The 20840-nt window shown below is 31.4% G+C and overlaps 1 protein-coding gene across 1 annotated transcript in view; it reads left to right on the plus strand.

Moving 5' to 3' along the window:
* Window positions 1-20840, plus strand: part of CSMD3 (CUB and Sushi multiple domains 3) — a 1175747-nt gene that overhangs the window by 465774 nt on the left and 689133 nt on the right. Inside the window, exon 8 of the mRNA XM_046642300.1 lies at window positions 20715-20792. Within this exon, the coding sequence (XP_046498256.1) occupies window positions 20715-20792 (78 nt within the window). The remainder of the gene's footprint in view (window positions 1-20714; window positions 20793-20840) is intronic.

Here is a 20840-nt window from a genome sequence, read left to right on the forward strand (position 1 = left end):
AATAGCCAATTTCTATTAATAACTGCACATATTTACATATTGATTTCGTAGTAATTTCCAGTATTTGCATGAGATTTTTGTTACACAAGTGCTAACTAATGATTGAGAAAACAGATCATCTGATTGGGAAAAATAGAAACATTATGTCTGGTGATTGTTTTATATAGCTTACTCTTCTATTTCTAATTTACCTATGCCTGACCCATATGATTATATTGAGAACAAATTTCTCTTTTTGAAAAGGTAACATCTATTCATTGAGATTATGGCTCAAAATTAAATATTCCTTAACTTCCTAATTTAATTTTTAGAGAAAAAATAGCACAAAGCCAAATCATAATGATAATTTTCCAGTCAATTAATATAAGCCTGCCTTTTATAAAATTAGGAAATATAGCAAGCATATTTTCCTTTTTCTTGGTAGCAGGGTTCATCAAACAGTTTAGGAAAAAATCAGTGTAGTGTCAAAGGGAATCATAAATATCAGTATATGCATCAGTGAAAATATTCATTAATTGAACATATTTCAAGTACAAAATATCTACCCCCACTCTATTTCTAATTCATCATCATAAATTCTCTAGACTGGCTATACTTTATGTAGTGTAGTTAGGCATGATTTATGCAGAGCATGATATAAGTAATGGAAAACCATTCAATGCTTAGCTCACACTAAGGAAAAAATAAGTTGATTGAAAATCATACAGAAATATCTCAGAAGCTTACTTTCATTAGAATTCATGCTGAAAGTACTTACCTTAATTATCTTTAGTAAGAAGCATTCTAAAATGAATTTTTAAGATTTAGCAGTGTCCTTTAAAGGATTAAGTCAAATCACCTTGCTTCTCTATTCTCTTTTCTACCATGAATATTTCTCCTCATAAGACTATTAAAGATCATAATAAAATTTGATTTGCTTAATCAAGTAGACTATTTTTTTTAGTAGCAGTAAATAAAAATGTGTAAATATTACTAAACTATTGATTAAGGAAAAAGCCACATCTCTTTAGTTTTTTTCACTCTCTTTAGAAAATTCTGTGAGCTAACTAATAGTGAAAAACTCCCCTGTAATCATTTCATCACCCATTGAATAGTAGGTGGGTAATTTTCAGACATCTGTTTATTATAGAACTCAACTAATAATACAAATACCGCTTTAGCCAAAGTTTACTACCAATTGATTTGAGGAACTCTGGAACTACAAATTAATATTTTGTAGAACTAGGAAAAATAATTCAGTTTGAAAAGAGAAAACGTAGTTGTCAATTATTAATTAAATAAAACGATTTAAAAATTTCTCAATCTAAAATTTTGAAGGACATTCAAGTAAATTTCAATTAAGCATCAAGATTACTTCCTTGGTAAATTCCAAATCAGTGCTCAAATTTTCTCAGTTGTTGTCATAATCTCCCAATGCTATTTTAGAGCTAATACCCTAATACCTGTTTCATCTTTCCTCATATTCTTTCCATAATAGAGTTTATGAATATAATATTCATTTAATGATTTCATGTACTTCGGAAATAAATATTTATTTCCGAATATTGTTATTGATATTTAAATTATGTGTCTGGAAAACATTTTGAATGTTATATGCATCGTTTTTAGTGACTTATTCTTTTATCAAATCTCTATTTTAATTAAAATTGGACCTTCTGACTCTTCAATAACCTACTACTATTTTAGTCGATTTCAGCTGGCTAGTTTTCTATTGTATTTCAGACACAAACTACTAACATTTTTGGCAAAAACCCCTATCAATGCTAGAAGTAAAGGAAGCCTATTATCCTATGTCTATTAATGTTTTTAAAAACCCTGAGTATATAGCTGTATCTTCAGGCATAAAACAGTCTTTAAAGTCATAGCAGGACCAAATTTCTCAATTGGAATTGGCTGCCAGCAAAGCAATACTCTTTTTAAAAATAATTCCAGTTCAGCCAACATGCCTGAAATGCCTACTGAGTATCAGGCTCTTTTCTATCAGAAATAAAGATAAATCATTCATAACCCCTTTTTTCACGAGATTGAGATAGAGAGGAGGACATAGAGAAACCCATCCTCATGGTACAAGGAAGATTTTGTAAAGCTCATGACTGATCAGAGTGCTAAAGGAGGTCTAGAATATATGCAGACAGTAAGTCATTTAATTGACATTTTAAATGAGTCAATAGACATAATACAAAACTATTAATTCCTGTTCTTCTATTCCATTCTCCGCAATGTTTAAAATGAATCACCTTTTAAAAATGAAGATGTGATCACATAACTTCACTGCTTTAAAGCTTCCAGTGATTTCCCATCGACCTTAGGAATAAAACCAAGACTTGGTGATACCTATGGGCACCTCCATGGTCTGGCTTTTTCCCATATCTCCAAATTTCATGTCGTGAGACTCTCACAATCACTTTCTGTTTTTTTCGCCAAACATAATTTCTTTTAGTTTGTCAAACACACCATGTTCTTTCTACCTCAAGCTACTCTCATGAACTATTCCTTCTTCATTGTAACTTCCTGTCCAAGTTTTATCTTAAATTGTCACCTCCAGGTAGCTTAGGTTTTCTTGTCATAACTCACCATTGTCCCTTACACTTTTCCTGTGCTAGTGATTACTAGGCCTGTGATTGTCCTTTAAATTTTCTGAGGGTAAGAAGTGGATGAATCTTTTTCAGGCTGCATTCCTGGTGCCTAGAATAGCTTCCGACCCATAGACATAGTTAGGTAATATTTGCCAAACTAGTGAATAAATATTTACAATTTCACTAGCTAGAAAATTCACCTAAATTATTTAAAGGCTTACAGTTATATTCTTCAACATAACCAAATATCTGTATATTTCAGTATTAAAGACAACTACTTCATTTTATCACAGTTATGAAAAGGCTGGTGTTTTTAATTTCTTTTAAAGCCAACAATATTCTCATGAACTCACAATAATATATTGCCTTTCTTATATGACCACTTCAAAATTCACAACATAAAACTAGATATAAATGCCTTGCTTATAGCTCTTATACATTTATGAAATCAAAGGAGATTTATAGTTAAACATAAGAAGACTATAAAGTCAATGATTTTCATATGAATAAATACTAATGTAATGCAATGGATATTATTTTGCTGAAATTAATTAACATCTAGGGGCTCGCCCGGTGGCGCAGCAGTTAAGTGCACGTTCTGCTTCTCGGCGGCCTGGGGTTTGTTGGTTGGGATCCCGCGTGCAGACATGACACCGCTTGGCAAGCTATGCTGTGGTAGGCATCCCACATATAAAGCAGAGGAACGTGGGCATGGATGTTAGCTCAGGGCCAGTCTTCCTCAGCAAAAAGAGGAGGATTGGCAGCAGTTAGCTCAGGGCTAATCTTCCTCAAAAAAAAAAAAGAAAAAGGCTTCAAAAAAAAACCTAAAGCAAAGCATGTATGTGATAGCATAAGTTCTTTTGATGCCTACAAGTCCATACTATTTTGCACTATGTGATAAATCAGTATTTTTAAACATTTTTCTCTATTCACATTGCACTTGAACTCTCATTTTTTTAGATGTCTTCTGATCATTACTAATTCCTAATTTATCTATTCTCAATAACCTGTAGCAATTAAAGTACCTATAGTTTACGTCAATATCACCATGAACACAAATAAAACATGGACCCTGAAATTGCACATAGTATTTGGTACTTGATGCTTGTGTGTGCATGGACTCAAAATCTATGTTAATTTGTGATAAATTAAATCTTAAATCAATATGACTAGTTACTTTATTATAAATAACATCTGTGCAATTAATGAACATTCTGAAAAAAATTGGGTTATTTATCAAAGATATTTTTAATTCTCTATAGGATACTAATCCAATTAACTTTTCTATTGTACTATTGGTAAAATGTCAGTAATTTAATTTCAGATATCTTAAAATAATTTTTTCACTTTTTACCTGTTTTCAGTCCAAGAAAGTCATTACCACTTTTTCCATTTAAAAGGAGTCTTTTGACATTGAAATTAAAAGAAGTAAAAGAGATAGAAAAATACTAATAATGTTCATTTAGATCTTCTTTAAACTATGTATTAACACCACACCACAGTTTCCTGTATTAGTGTCCAGTAGTCCTCAGAATGAAAATTCAGTTTTTATTGACTGGATTTTAGTCTGTGTTTGCCACTTTCTATGTGTGAGACCATGTGCAGGTCACATGAATTATTAGAGCTCAATTTCCATATCCGTAAAATAGTATCATAGTATTACATGAGAGTTATTGCAAGAGTTAAGCACGGTATTGGGTGGAAGTGCCAAAAAATCTTAGGTATTTTCTCCCAATGGAAAGATAAAACCAAATTGCCCACGATTGCTGGTTAGTTTTGAGGTCAGGGAACTAGGCTGACTCTGCCCCTTGTTAGCTATGTGATCTTGAGCAGTAACTTCAACTCTCAAGCTGCAAGCTGCAACTTTTTAGTAACTGAGAATACCTGTCTCACAGGTAGTTGTGTGAAAAAATTTAGTACAGTTGCTGACTTGTATTCAACAAATACTAATTATTTTTATTATCAAATATGTTCTAACTCTTGCTATGTGCATGACATTGTACTGTATAGTAAGGGTATAAAAATGAACAATGCAGGCTATACCATCGAATAGTCTATGTAACTTTTTAAAAGAAGAGTAATTACAAATTTATTAAGAGAAAAACTGCCACAGCAGTGTTTTTGAAATGTTATTGAAGTAAAGTAGAGGAACTGACTACCGCTAAAATGTAAAAGTCAAGGAAGGCTGCACAGAGGGTATTTGGACTAATTCTTGAAAGATGAATAAAAGTTTCAATCTAGTAAAGTGTGTTTATATCACTAAGATACATGGAAGATGCTTTGAGTAGATACTTGTGCTGAATAGAAATATGTTGAGTAAATAAATAAAGTGTTCGACTATGCCTAAAGGAGGATTTACATTCATATAAATAAACCTAAAAGCAGTTGATGTTTTTAGTTTACAAAATATCCAGATGTTTAAAATTAGATAACGTATCTAGTGATATTTTAAATTTCACTTAACTTATTTGTTGCCTTAACTGTAAGATCTCTTTTGAAATTATTTCTTAATATTTACTTAAAATACTTTTTTCGATAATCTCTAAACCCCATAGTTTGATATTATAGCCCTAAGAGATCTCAACTCAAAGTTCACTTAAAATGTCAGGACTTACATAACAATATGATTAAAAATTATCAGTAAAGTATCGTGTATTTCTAGAATTATATATTTTAGAATTAGATGGAATATTTCAGATCATCTAACACAACACCATTAATAGAGGAAATTGTGGTCTGGCAGAGGCCATATGAAAACCCAGTCTTTATATTGCTAGACTAGTATTCATTCATTCTTTCATTTCTTTAAGATTCATCAGGGTCTAATGTATACAAAGTCTTCTATTAGGTGATATTAAAGTTAAAATAAAATAGATTATATGTACAATTCAGCTTTCTTCCTCAAGAAGTTTATAGTCATACCATTTTAAAAATAATCATTAAAATGTACTTTACTCTATACAGTTTATTTTAATATTGTTTTTCTTGTATGTTGTAGTAGAATGACATTTCTTTCTCTCTCTCTTTTTTTTTCACTATGTAGACACGTTCTGTCAGCTGTTAATGAGCAGGATTGGTAGTGGCTGTTTTCAAGCACAAAATGTGAATATATTCTTCTGGAAAAGTTCCCATATATGTATATAATAATTATAAACTCTCTTTTATTGTTCTTCCTAGTGGAAATTTAACTTAGATGACTATAACATCTTGTGGAGTCAAATATATGTTACGAGCATTTACAGCTGTTGCTGCTGTTTGTTTTGACAAAGTGTAGTCAGTTCTTTCATAGTATGTTTAATAGCTAATGATCCTATCAATAGGATCAAGTAGGGTTTTAGTTTAGTTTATAAAATGACATGGAATTATGTTTAACTGAAATTAAACATGATGTAGACTTCCCCCCCTCCAAACAGAAGCTTAAAAGAAAACCTATTTTAATCATCAATATTTAAATAGATCTCTTTATTGTTTTCAGCTTTAAGGTAAGAATGGTTAATTCAGCATAAAACTATTCATTTTCAGGTCAGCAATTTTAACCCAAACAAAAGCAGGAATTTTTTTCATGTTTAGCATAAGCAGTAGTTTTTTGAAGTAAGATTATCGGAACATTTACGTTGCTCAAGAAAAAAGGGAAAACAGCATACTGTCAGACACATATCTAAACTAAATTTCCAGTTTATTTCAGAAGTCAAATTCTATGATATGTAGTCACTTTATTCAAAAAACTGGACTGTAATATGACAAAAACTGTATTGTGTGGAAGTAACAGTTCTTGAGTGCCTACCAAATGCTTTTCACTAATAGGCTATTTGGCCACATGTGAAATATATTTTAAATTTTTTTGACAGTTTGCAAGCAGCTAGTACTGTTTTTAAAAATTCTATTAATGCTTTCCTAGAGTATAAATTTGTAAATCCAAAACGTGTTCTTTAGATTTTTTTTATCTTCATAAACAATATCACAATGAGGAAGTTCATTTATGGGTGGTTGCTTAGATCTTTATGGATACTGATATATGTCCATCAAGTATCAGTTTTTATTGAATATATTATCTCTGTGCTAAGCATGTAATGAATTCAAAAGAAGTGTAAGATATAGTCTCTATTTTCAAGGAAAAGTTATAAAAATGAGACTACAGAGAAAAATTATTGGTCAATTCTAAGAGAATTACTCCAGAATGAGTATGTTATATGAGTGGGGATGAATTATAGCTGTCCTCAAATGTGTGATACGTTGTTACATGTGAGAGAGATCAAACCTGTTCTGGCATAGGTTGTAGAACTTAGTATATGGAACCTCAGGAAGATACAGAATAGTTTGCTATAAAGAAACTGTTCTAACTTTGAGTATTTTCAAATATAGATTGTATGCTTCAGGAAGCAGTAAATTCCTAAATCACTAATAAGATATTCAAGCATAGCTTGATAAACAAATTGGGTATTTAGAAAGCATGAAGCATCAAAGAGTGTCACAATAATATTATTGTTACTGTCCCTTCTAATCCTAAGTGTCTATGAATCTATCCAGAGATATTGTATATTAATTAATGTATTTATCATCATCTTCTGTTTTCTCTTGATGTTTGAGTTGACATGGACTTATCTTTATGGTTATCTAATTGTATAACCAATGATGAAGCACGGAAGTTTCCAAGGCTGCCATCAAGAAAGTTAGAGATTGGCACTCTCATGATGCTGGTAAATGGGAACTCAGCCACATGTACATTTTTCCCAGGGCCCAGTGCCTACAGACAGTCCTTAAATTTCAAAAACTCTCCATTTGAGGATCTAACTCTAGCTTGTCTTTCAGGTAGTGTCCAAGATGACGGACTTACTTTCTTCAAGACTCTCTTTCTTTCTTTTCTCTCTCTCTTTCTTTCTTTCCTTATTTTCTTTCTGAGTGTCTTTATTTTTCCTTTCTTTTTTTCCTTTCATTGTATTTCTTTTCTCCCTTCTTTTCTTTTTCCTTCCTGCTTTCCTTTCTTATTTGTTTCTTTCTTCGGCAGTTGTTCACTGAATATTTATACGCCAAACTTTCTGCCAGTTCTTGAGTGTATAACACCGAACAAACTGAGTAGACCTTGTATCACTAAGTTTATATTCATGTGGGGAGAAAAGGACAACAAACAAATAACTAACAGAAGGTAGAAAGGGCTGTGCAGAAAATTAAAACAAGTATGTGATATATGGGTGACTACCTTAGTTTGGATGGTCAGGAAACGACTCTTTGAAGAGATGAAATTTAAACTGAGACCTAAATAACAAGAAGGAGACAGCCATGTTAATCAGAGGAGAAAGCATATTAGGCAGAGAAAACAACTGGCTAGAAGGAGCTTGAGTTTTGCTTGAGAAAAAGAAAGCCCAGTGTGCCTGCAGTTTAGTGGACAAGGAGGAGAGTGGTGGAGATAAGGTGGGAAACTGGCCAGGTAGGATCTGAGGCCCAGGTAAAGAGCTTTATTTTAATCTAAATGAGATAGGAAGCCATTAGTGGGCTTTAGCAGAGAAGTGATATTATCTAATGTAACTTTTTTAAAGAATTCATTTTAGCCAGAAATTAAAGAAGAAATTTTAAGTAAGTAGAAGCAGGAAGACAAATTCGTTAAGTATACAGAGGTGCAATTAACAGTTGATAGAGACTTGGAGTCTGAGTCTTAGACCATGCTACTCAAACTTCAGATCACCTGGCAGTCGTGTTCAAATGCAGATTGTGACTTGGGTTTGGGGTGGGATCTGAGATTCTGCATTTCTTACAACACTACAGGTTATGCTGATACACTGAAAAGCAAGAACTTAGGTAGGATAGTTATCATGGAGAGAGCAATATATATCATACAGTACCTGCTCTCTGTCCACTTTCTGTGAGATCTTATTCTCCACCAGAATAATCACAATGCTGATAATCTACGTCAGATAATATAGTAAAAGCTAAACTTTAATTCTGTAAGAATGACTCTAATGGTGGGAATTCATGAGTGGAAGGGATATATTAGGGCAGATGGATTCTCTGGGTTAATCTTAATGACAATAATTAATTATGCCAACACGTAAGAATGACTCATTTGATTATATTAGTTATGATTTTACTGGAAAGATCAATGAATGTTTGAATAAATGATGAAAGCGTTCTCAATTCAAATTTTAACTCATTTATTATTTTCAACTTTTATCCTAAATTTTATACCTTGAAGTGATTTTACTTAATGTGTTATCAAATAGGAGAAAGAAAAAACGTAAGGTTTTAGTTTCCCTTTACTTACCCTGTTTCATATCTCTGAAAGGCCAACCAATAGACGGAAACAAAACATAGTGGAAAGAAAGATACAAAAATGGATTTTTTCCAAAATCAATTCCAGATCAAAAATTTTCGTGATTAAATAATTAAACATTATCTTCTATTTTATATAAATGGTGAAATTGCATTTGCCTGATTGAATTCTCAGGTCCTTCTTTATGAGACTAACTGATGTATTGATTTTCATGCTTGTTTAGCATGAATAATAAAAAAAACGGAGAATTTATAACTTTTAAAGAATTTTTTGGTTACATATGATTCTTGTGAGATACTTTCATTTATTCAATTAATATTTTTTATGTAAAAACTTTGATATTGGTTGAGTAAATACATATGTAACAGATAGGGATTATTAACATTTAGGTGCGTGAACTGCATATAAATCTTGACTATTGCATGCTTTATCTTGTCTTTTTTGTTGTTGTTTCATTGTTCTCTTGATTTTTTCCTAATTATATTATTTTGTGGAAAGTTGTGTTCAATGTTGATATTTGTAGCAATTTAAAAATCCATGTCCAGAAATGTGCCAATTTATAATTTAAATGCATAATTATTTATTTGACTATCATCCTTATTTTCTATTCCGTTACCACATGTCATCACATTTGTGAAATTGTCAAAACTATGTTCTTCATAACTGTAAATATATTTTTATATTTCTACTTCTTTTACATTTTGTTGAAACTGCTAAAAGACAGAAAGAAGAGAAAAAATAAAATGTTAGAATTTACTTGGTAACAGGTTTATGCATTTTTAAAAGTTATTAGATAAAAATACTCTGAATCCCTGAGGACTTTTATGACAATAATAAGCAATGAAAATGTATTTTCTTCATAAATGACAAATCTGCAAGTAATCATTTTAACATTTTTATCCAATGGTACCCCCTCAAGCCATGCTTCTGACTTATTCTTATGAAGAAATTTTAAGAACTTCTAAGGACCTAATGTTTTTATTTTCCTTTGAGTAGATCCTAGGAAGCATATATCTTTTCATATTAACTGGAACCATCATCTCATAACAATGGTCTTACTTCATAAATGCTATTTTTTCAGATTTTCAGTCTCATTGTTATACTCACCAGTAATTGTTAATCAGGCATGTTAGAAAGTTACTCTTTATAATAACATACTATATCTCAATTTTTATGGAATGGGCAAACAAGGGAAGATGATAATAGGTACTGCACTGATTGAAAAGGAAGGCTTAACTTTAAAGATCGGAGATGAAAATGGGTTTGTGTGTAACTGATTTCCCCAAATGGTTACCAGAGCTAATTATTTTACCTGTGAATGAGATGTTCACAGTGATTGTGATGTTTGTGACTTTTAAATCTTTTTCCTTGTTAAAATATTTTGAAGATCTAGACTTTCTATTTGTGTTCAAAGCTGGTGCCAAAGTGGACTCCTCTGCCTTTGGAGTATGAAGTATGATCCTATGTTAGAGACATTTTTATCTTGTTCAGAATTATTTCAGGGCATTTTCACCCACTTTTGCAACAAGCTGCTTCCCTTGCATGTAGTTTTCTAGAGCATATGGCTGCCCTGCTGTGCACAGAATGAAATCACACAATTAAGCTTTATAATTTTAGGAAGAGCAGAACCTTCATATATGGCAGAACAGCATGGTGTTAGGTTTGGGGTGCATTGCATAGAATATTTTTCTCTTCATAATTGTGTCATTTGAATTCTGCATCATGGACTATTGCTTTTTAGTGTTGGTGTTGATTTGTCTTTGTTTAAAATATTCCTCAAATGGCAGTTCTTCATAATACCAAATGGGATTAAAGTGATAGAAATTTCTAGATTGATTTTATCCAGAGCCCAGAGAGCGTAGAAATCTCTGATTTAGTAGGCTTACATTAAGGAAAAAAAAAAAGTTCATCAAGTCTTCTGAACCTTCCCATTAGAAAGGAATGGAGCCAAAGATGATTTTACTAAAAAGACTACATGATGATTTGAATTTCATATAGCAGTTGGTTTTTCTACATCTTTTGTATTAATCTATTCACACTTTTAGAATAAAGTATTAAAATTCTTCAAGCTGTAGGATTATACTTGGCACTATCAGTAAATAATGTCTTTATTCAATATTAAATTCAGTTAATGAAGCTAAGTCTGCTCTGTACTAAAGTAAAACATGCTTACAGTCATATTGTTGACTGCTTAAAATTTTATATTAGCTTTACATTAAAAAGAATAAATGAAAATATGATGTACTAATCCTATCTATATGTGGTTTTCCATGATAAATACTTGGGAGTTCTGGTTGAATATATGGAATGCTATTATTCATAGTCAGGTGGTGGTGTAGATGCTAGGATTGAAGTTTCAGAGTCAAACAAATGAGTGCATTTTACTAACGTGTGCATAACCTTGGGCAATCTACTTAGCCCTTCTCTACTTTTACATCTGTAGAAAGGAGGCAAATAATCTCATTTTGAATGGGTATTTTGTGGCTTAAATAAGACAGTAGGCATAGAGAATCTGTACTTTAGACACACAACCAATAAATGATACTGCCCCCTTCTGGAGCATCTATGAGAAGAAAATATGCACTAGCTATATAAAAATCTCATAAGGTAAAGATACCTGAACAAATTAAGAAAACAGCATAGGGTTTTAAATTTCTTAGGTAGCTAATTTCCTTAGAAATAAAATGTATAGTTTAATGCAATATTGATAGAGAATAATGGAAACAACTGATACATACAGCTCTATTTAACACTATTCATATTGATCTCATATATAAGTTATACCTAAGTAATGTGTACCATTCAGTTCATCTCAAGTTTCTAATAGCCCCATATTTTTTTCTTGCCAGTTTTACTTCGATATAGCCAACTCTCTTAACTTTATTTTTATCTCTATCCTTGTGAATTTACTATGCTTCTTGGGGTGATAATTGGTAGAAAAGAGCATACATGTGTGATCTAGATCTTTAAAACATTCCCTAGGAAACAAGTAAGCAACCAATGGTAGAATGATGAGCAACAGCTGCCCCTATTTCTACTTAGATATTATTGTTTGAAGTATAAGAGTAGTCATGGACAAATTAAGAGATGTTTAATATAGTACCTGAAAAATCAAATCTCTAATCATTTCCATGTACCAGTGGTATATCCATCAGAGTCTGTTGGGAGACAATGGAACATGGGTTAATTCAAGAAGGGCTTACTTACAAAAGGATTATTTCTAACTGATTGGATATAAAGGAACCACAAGGGATCATGCTGTAACTTAGGATAGTAGCAGCTAGGCTGTTGCCATTCCCGACCCTTTGGGACAGAGAGAGAAATATGTATCAGTCTGGCATGAAAGGAATAGTGACCAGTTAAGGGTCCTAGTCAACTCCAGTCAACCCAATGGTGAGGTGCCTTGTGGAATAATCCCCATCTTACTTTCCTCCCTCCCTCCATCCTCCTGCTGGAATTTTCAAGAAAATAAGGGAGTCTGTTGATAGAATCTAGTGCTTCACAAATTAAAATGTTCATAAGAGTTACCTGGGGATCTTGTTAAACTGTAAATCCTAATTCAATAGGTCCAGGGTGGGGTTTGATAGTCTGCTTTTCTAACCAAACCCCCAGTGATGCCAGTGCTGCTACTGCAATGTCACAATTTGTGTAGCAGGAAATAGCTTATCAGATCAACCTTCTGTACAAAGAACAAGGAGGGGAATGGATCTGGAAAGGTGTATGGGCAATATAGAGCATAGATGAGTTATGAGGAGTGTTTTGCTGTCTTCACTAGCCATGAACTTAGCAGCATAACCCTGCATCAAAGTCACCTGTCAAAGCCCACCTATGCTTGTTTTTAATAGAATCCAGGTAGTGATACCAAGGCTTCTGGTGATGAGCTTGGATAAAATATAATAATCTGAAATCAAAGGGATGAGGAAAATATTATCTATTAAAGTTACTTATTAAAGTAATAGCATTTTTCTGAGTTTTTTATTTGGAATTATTTACTGTACTAATGAAGTTTGTAGTGGAATAATATATTCCACTGCCCTCAGTCTAATGATATTCATTAACTGTGGTTGCAGTTGCTTCTTTCCCAGTTAGGCTCATATTAAAAGGCATTATAGTGTATATAAGTGATCTCTGATGTTGAGTATAAAACAAATATGTGATATAAAATTTCTTTGTTTATTTTGAGTAAGAATTTTTTTAATAAACCTGTAGGTATATTTTTGTTGTTGAGATTGTTTGATAAGTTTTGCCTAATTTCCGTATTCTCTAAGGCATCCATGTGAAAACCAGGGCCATCTTAGGCATCCTAAAAAAAAAAAAAAATTGAATGTTATCATTTTTCATGTTACATTTTATAGTGAAATTATCTTTGGTAAAATTAATTTATGAAAAAAGAACAGAAATTCTAAACAAAACAACAGAAAACCATTTCCATTCAAAAGAATATGATATTTCAAAACTAAAAAGAGCCTAAGAGAATGAATGAATTGAGTGGATCTTAATATTTAACTGTAGGATGAAAGATAAAAATGTTAGTTCATTTGAAGCTGTCAGAAAATGAGGATTAAAACTTAATTAAAGTCTGAGACAGGTTTAAAAGTATCTATGAACCATACCAAAGGTAACTTCTCCCATATGGTGACTTTCATTATGCCTGTTATAAGAATCCCTAAAGAGAATATAGAAATTCCACATTTTTCATAGAATCCTGACATTTTACAACATACCGTAACTGCAAGACCTGTCAGGCCAAGCATTGCGAGTGCATCTGCTGGTGTCTACATAAATGTTACGGATTCCTGAATTTGTTCCACTTCTGGGAGGGAGGAAAGTCCATATACAAATTTTAGTATCTTTAGCCAATAATTCAGTTGTGTGATTTTCAACCAGTTCTTTAGTCCATCCACTGTCTTAAATAAAAAGTAACAAAATTAATTCAATCTAGAAGACCTGTGAAAATTAACAAATTGGTTTTATAAAATATGATTTCTCCATTTCACACTTGCCCCTCTGTTCAGTTTTCCAGGTAAAAAAAATTACTCTATTTTTCAGTCTGAAGTGGTTGAAAAATAATATTCCAAACATTTAGTGTCTACACTGATCTCATTACAACTTTGAGACCTTGACGCTTCAGAATCTTCTTTTGTAAAAGTGAAAATGATACTGTTACAAGAATACTTTAAAATATGCTGAATAACTATCCATATATTCATAAAAACTAATATGATTATATAAAGATGTTTCCATACTTTCATACTAAATTTACTATTTTGGTCAGAGGATTTGGGGAAGTTTCTAACTTTATATTTAAAAAATTAAATTTAAGTTAGAAATCCAGGATGATTTAATTGTATGCCATCCCTACACAGTGAAAAAGACGTAATACAAAATAATTGAAAAGTTTTTAGTATTGCATCACCAATTGGAATGGCTTCTGAAACTGACTAGATCTTAAAATTGTAACTGGTAATAACAATAACAAAAATAACATTTACTGAACTCTTGCGAAGTGTCAGTTTCCTGAAATTATTGTAGAATTTAAGCATGACTGTAAATTTTCTTTCAGCTGAAAATGGGTCATTATATAAATTTTGTATTTATACATTGTATATGCAAGAATAAGTGCTAGCCAAAAACTAGCGTGATAGCATAAATAGAAGTTTAGGATTTAAAAAAAATATTAGACTATCTGAAGCATGTTACTTATCTCTACTGATTTTGAAAAGGAAGACTACAGTAGATTTTAATAATAAAATTGAATATATATCATTTCTTACTAAATTTAATTGGTCAAATTCCATCATTTAAAATTTTTGGATCATGCATAGCCCTAATATGTAAGTGTCTACAAATGAATTTTTGAAAAATGAATTTTTCAGTGCTTTTGAACATATTTTGTTGCTATTTTTCTCATCAAATAGTGGCCAGTATAATTTCTCTTATTTTAATATATTGTGAAATATTTTTCACAGATTCATGAGCCTCTTGCTAATATGCTGTTGAATTTATTATATTTTTTTACTCTATAATCCAGAAACATGATCTAATTGCAGTATACTCTAATCGTTTTTTAAAATTCTACTTCAGTAACATTTATAAAGCAAACATTATTTTCTCGGAAATTCGTGTCCAGTGAGAAACCTTATATGAAAGATGGTAAAGTAGACACCACAGGAACAGTACCTAACTTTTATTCTGACATCAGTATAGTTTCTTGATGTTATTTCTAAGGATGATACAGAAGGAGTGACCATTGAGCAGCCTCGATGCTAAATATGTTCTGAAGAAGTATTTTGTTCTGTCAGTGCAGGGTGTAGGAAAAAAAGTCTTAAATTTTAACATTTTTAGGCCTGTAACATGGAGCCACCATTTACTTTTAAACGAACAAATGAAGAAAATTTATCCTTGTAACACAGTTAAATACTTTTATAATCTCTAGGGGCAGGCCTGGAGGCATAGTGGTAAAGTTCATGTGCTCCTCTTCAGTGGCCCAGGATTCACGAATTCGGATCTCGGGCATGGACCTACATACTCCTCATCAAGCCACACTGTGGCCCCTCCCACATACAAAATAGAGGAAGATTGGCAGAGATGTTAGCCCAGAGACAATCTTCCTCAAGCAGAAAGAGGAAGATTGGCAACAGATGTTAGCTCAGGGACAATCTCCGTCACCAAAAAACATTTAAACAAAACCAACTCTCATAATCTCTAATCCCATTTTAATCTTTGAGATAGAATTGAGAATTCTGATTACATTAGTCTTTCCTTCTTCTTTTCATCTAATTCTATACCTAAATACTTAAGAATAGTTGAATGAATCTCTTAGAAATGAATAGAGATGTTAAACAACTTGTCCCATGTCTTATGGGACCAGAACACAGGTCTCCCAGATCCTAGTCCAGTGAGAAAAATGCCACAAATCACACACTGTATTTTAACACAGTCCTGACCTGGAATAAAATTCCTAGTCAGTGATTGATTATATTTCTTAGTACCCACGTAAATGAATCTACTGTCAATAGTGAGATGTGCCATATTGTCAAAAACTAATTCACACACACATATACATTAGTTTTAATAACCAAAACCAAAACTAAAGGAAGTTATTTTCTTATTAGTATAGTTTATTTATTGAGTATAAGGAAAAAGTAAAGGTAATAATTAATTCAAAATAAAAAGTAGGAATTATACTTCCAGGTATCATGATATTAAACACAGCACAAAAAAGTGAAAGACATTATTGTACATTTAAAAAGTTAAAATGAGCAAAAATAAACACCAAAAAATGAATAAGATACAGGACTTACTTTCTCAGAAGAAATTATTTTCCTTTTCAGAAGTTATCATAATCTGATTTAATCTCAATAATGCAGCTACTGCCACTTGCAAGATAAATTTTCAAAATAAATACTACAAATTTGGAAGATTAAGATAATAAACAAAATATTGCATTTGTTTTATCTTTATTATTGTGTTAGAATACAATCTAAGAAAATGAAGGGGATTTCTGGATGTTCTGGTAACATTTAATAGATAAGGCCATCGTTCTACAAGAGTTCCATACAAATCTGAAGCAATTTTTTTTTCCAATGAAAAAATGTTCCATTCACTAATACTGAACATGTCTGTTTCTTCTTTTTCAAAGATAAATGTTCTGTAAAATAACAGATTTTCACTGTATACACATAGCAACGAAATAGAATAAAAACTTGGGGGTATATGACTTTTGAGATTATGTAGTGAAGAGTCGATCAATTTTCACATACGGAACTTGAAGCCAGGAGATGTTTTATGACTTTAAGTTTTAGAAGCTCATTGATAGAGGGACTGTTTAAAGGTCTCTTCCAAACCTCCAACTGACAGTTGAATTTCCTCTATCACCTCTGTGTAATATGATCAGTTTCCATAATGTTAAAGACTGGTAGCAACACTAAATACTAAATACTACCTCCCAACCTATTTTCTTCCAGTAATACCACATGTTCTCAGGTTACACTAACAAAGATTCTCTAACATAAAAATAAAGTCGCATGCCATTTTCCACAAAGAAAATGTTGATATTTGAAATAAAGTCAAACTCTTTATCCGTATATGTGCACTTTAAGTTATAATATAGTTAAGTTTTATATGTTATAACTTAATTTCAAATAAGTGACTTTAGCTGATTAACATGGAAGTTAGATGAGGTTTAAGTAACATCAGTCACGATCGTTTTTGTGTAAGTTTTTAAATGCAATTTAGAATTCAAATTGATGTTGAAGGTAACACAACAATGATTGATCTGGAAAATACTGTCATGATAATTCCCTACAGTGGTTTAAAACTACTTTAACAAAGATTACAGAAACAAATGGTTTTCCTAGTGTCCAGGGCTTACAATTAAACAAAGATGGATTTTGTTGTTGGCCTAATATAGTCTTTTCTACCAGACCTTTCCCATATTATATAATATTTCCATTATGCGAAAAAAAAATATTTTTTTAGGTTAAACTGAAAAAGCAGTAAATAACAATAAAAAGGAAGAAAAATTGTTTAGCATGTGAAAAGCAGAAGAAAACAGAGGAAATGGATCTTTGTGCTTGTGTCTACATGTCTTGCATATAGTGAAATTTGTTAAAAATTTATTAGAGCATGCATAGATTTTATGTATTTAAAAATAGTCAGTTTTACACGTGAAAGTACTTCATTTTGAACGTTTATTCCCCTATTACTTCCTCCTTTTCTAATTCATAATTAATAAAGGAAATTGTCCCAACAAAATGTCTTTAATTAAATGAGCCAGAATTTACAATATTGCATTTATTCATTCAATCATAGACTCGTACAACAAGTACCACATGAGTTAAAATACTATTCCTGCCTTTGAGAAGCTCACAGTACAGTGGAATGAATTGACACAAACAACACACTTTTAATATTTCCTTAACCTGTACAAAAGGCCGCAGCATATTTTAACTTATCTCCATGATGAAATGAGCTTTACATGCTTATTACTGAAATATACTTGTTAAAAAGATCAGATTTTGGGCCAGCCCTGTGGTGCAGTGGTTAAGTTGGGTGTGCTCCACTTCGGCAGCCTGCATTTGGATCCTGGGCGCAGACCTACACCATTCGCCAGCCATGTTGTGGTGACCTGCTTACAAAATAGAGGAAGATTGGCACAGATGTTAGCTCAGGGCTAATTTTCCTCAAAGCCAAAAAAAAAGGGAAGATTGGCAACAGATGTTAGCTCAGGGTAACTCTTCCTCAGCAAAAAAAAGAAAAAAGATCAAGTTAATTTTGTAAGTTAAATGTGGCCACTAGAAGAACTATTACTTGATGGCATGTGGTATTTAATGCATATACCTTGTAATATATAATATTTTAATATTTTAATAAATTTGCAAGTTTATATTTTTATGGTATACTTGAGATTTGACATTTAGGTTTAGAGTAGACTCTTTCAATTGGTATTTGCACTATTTGTCTTTTCAATTTATTCATAAAGAAATATACAATCTGTGTTCTTTCTGTTGAAATTATAAAAAGATCTAAAGTATGTGTTTACTGTTTAACATATTTTAAAGTTTTTTGTGAACTTAAATTTTATATTATGATCCATTCACCCTTTTTATCTTCTAAAATGGATATTCTCTTGGCCTTCCATCTTCTGCATCTGTATTACAATTATTGTACTTTCAAAATATTTAGGTTTCTTTCCTTCAATTTAAATTTACAAATAGATGCTTAAAAAAAAAAGGCTTAGGTCCCTTTAGAACCAGGAAGCTATTTAGAACTCCTTGGTCTGAGGTGACAGTTTCTTAGCTAGGTTTGTCCTTGACCTCATCCAACCAAATAATCAAGTTCAGATATAATGTTACAAGCATGTTACATAAACCTGCCCTTTCTCCAAAGGCACACACACACACACCCCTTCCATAGTTCTCATCATCCTTATTCCTACTAACATTATAGAACTGAGCTTTTTGACCCTTTGGACTTTTCTTCTTCTTCAGTTTTCTCCTTTGTGTTTATAATCTTTTCATTTATTTTTTCTTTATCCTTTAAGAGATTTATGTTAAAACTACAATGGAATATTCAGACTTATTTGTAATACTTAAAGTCAAATCTTAAAATGAGGAGAAAAGTAGAGGTAGAATTCCTGCTTCTAGTTCATGTTTGGATTGGGAGAATCTAGAATTATTCCTCAAAATACAAAATGCAAATTTGGTTTAAAAGAATTTTAAGATAGCAGGAAAATTCACAAGTGGCAGAACTAAATTTAGAGTAGTTGAATACTTCAGCAGAACTAAACTTTATCTTACCATTGGGGTGGGGATGTGGAAGAGAATTACAACAAAGAGAATAACTTGAGAGAGATGTAGTCATTCTTTCACTATAAATAAAGGAGCACAGATAAAGAATCTCAGAACTATGAAGAGACTGAGCAGTTATGTAGTCCCAGCTTCTTATTTTAAGAGAAAGGACCAACTCATAATTGCTAAGAATCAGATCTCTTAAATCCTACTCCACTGATCATTTTCCTCTTTTTTTATGTGTAGTATGTATAGATAGTTCATAACTATATATTCCAGTAAACCATCAGACCCTATCTCTACTTTTCTACTTTTGAAGGTATTAACAAGAAAAAAAAAAACACAAAAATCACCTTAAAATGTTTCAAAACCAATAAAATATGCATAATTTGAACTAATTGGGCAAAATGTCAGAATTAGTGAAATGATCATTTTAAACTTTTGAACAAAAATTTGTTTTTCTTTTTTCAAATTCATGGCATGAACAAACCTGATTGTCTACTGTTTCAGGCTATCATGCCTACCTATAAACCTCATAAAAAGCAATATGTAAAAAATTCTAAATTATAATTGAGGAAGTTAAATATATCCTTTGCATTCTTGTTCATGTTGGTTTTTTCCAAAGAAAATAATTTGGGTCTCAGATCAGATTGTATGACATTTTTTAATTAGTGGGGTTTCAATTAAAAAGATTTTCTTTGATTACCTTGATGTCATTAAAAATTTAAAGTCTCCTGAACTACGTTTATCACTTTCACAAATACAAAGCAACCATAGTTAATCAAATAATTTATACTTAAATGGAAATAATTCTTTTCCTTCATTGAAAATACTTGAAAAAATGTTTTAAAAATGTTTCAAGTAACTTTGTTGAATTTATATTTGTTTTTTTGGGCAAATCCAGTCATATCTATTTTAATATAGTGCACAATGAAATATACCATAATAGCAAAAATAGTAGCAAGGTATTTTAGGTGAACTCTAAATAGTTGTAATTCACTTTCATAAATTTTGTATGATATGGACTGACATCAATCATAGCGTCAAAAGTAATGATTATGAAAGGAAATGATTATTGGCAGAAATACTAAAATGTATTTTAAGTTTTTACAATCATGCCACTTTCTTAAATGTGCTCTAACATTTCAGTTAGGCTAAATTACCTAAAAAATAGTTTATTTTAAAAACCAAGTTCATTAAATGCTTCCCACTTTTATAATGTCTCAATATTTTTATTTTCTAGTTTAATTTATTCCACAAACTTTGATGAATTCAAGTGGTATGATAAATGTTAGCTTTTTGCTCTTATATAAAAACTTGGATAATATTAAAAAATATCTATACGTATATGCAGGATTCTCCCTAAAGAACACTTAAAATCCTTCTTTACTGCTTGGTATTTTATTACTTAGTGATTATATTGCTATTTCTTCTTTTTTATTTTATTCTGGATACTCTGTATCAGGCTTAAGAAAGCAGTTTCTTTAACTTGCATAATTCCATGCTAACAAAATTTGTTAACTTGAATTTCATTTAAAATTGTATATCCTGATACATGTTTTTGTTTGTTTTCTTAACTAGTGAAAAAGGCCATAGATTTTAAATCTAGAGGATTTAAATTGTTTCCAGGGAAAGACAACAGCAACAAGTTTTCTATCTGTGAGTGTACTCCTTTTTTGTTACTTTCTCTAGTGCAAGAGTGAAGTT

The sequence above is a fragment of the Equus quagga genome, chromosome 16 (assembly GCF_021613505.1).
Source record: "Equus quagga isolate Etosha38 chromosome 16, UCLA_HA_Equagga_1.0, whole genome shotgun sequence".
NCBI lineage: Eukaryota > Metazoa > Chordata > Mammalia > Perissodactyla > Equidae > Equus > Equus quagga.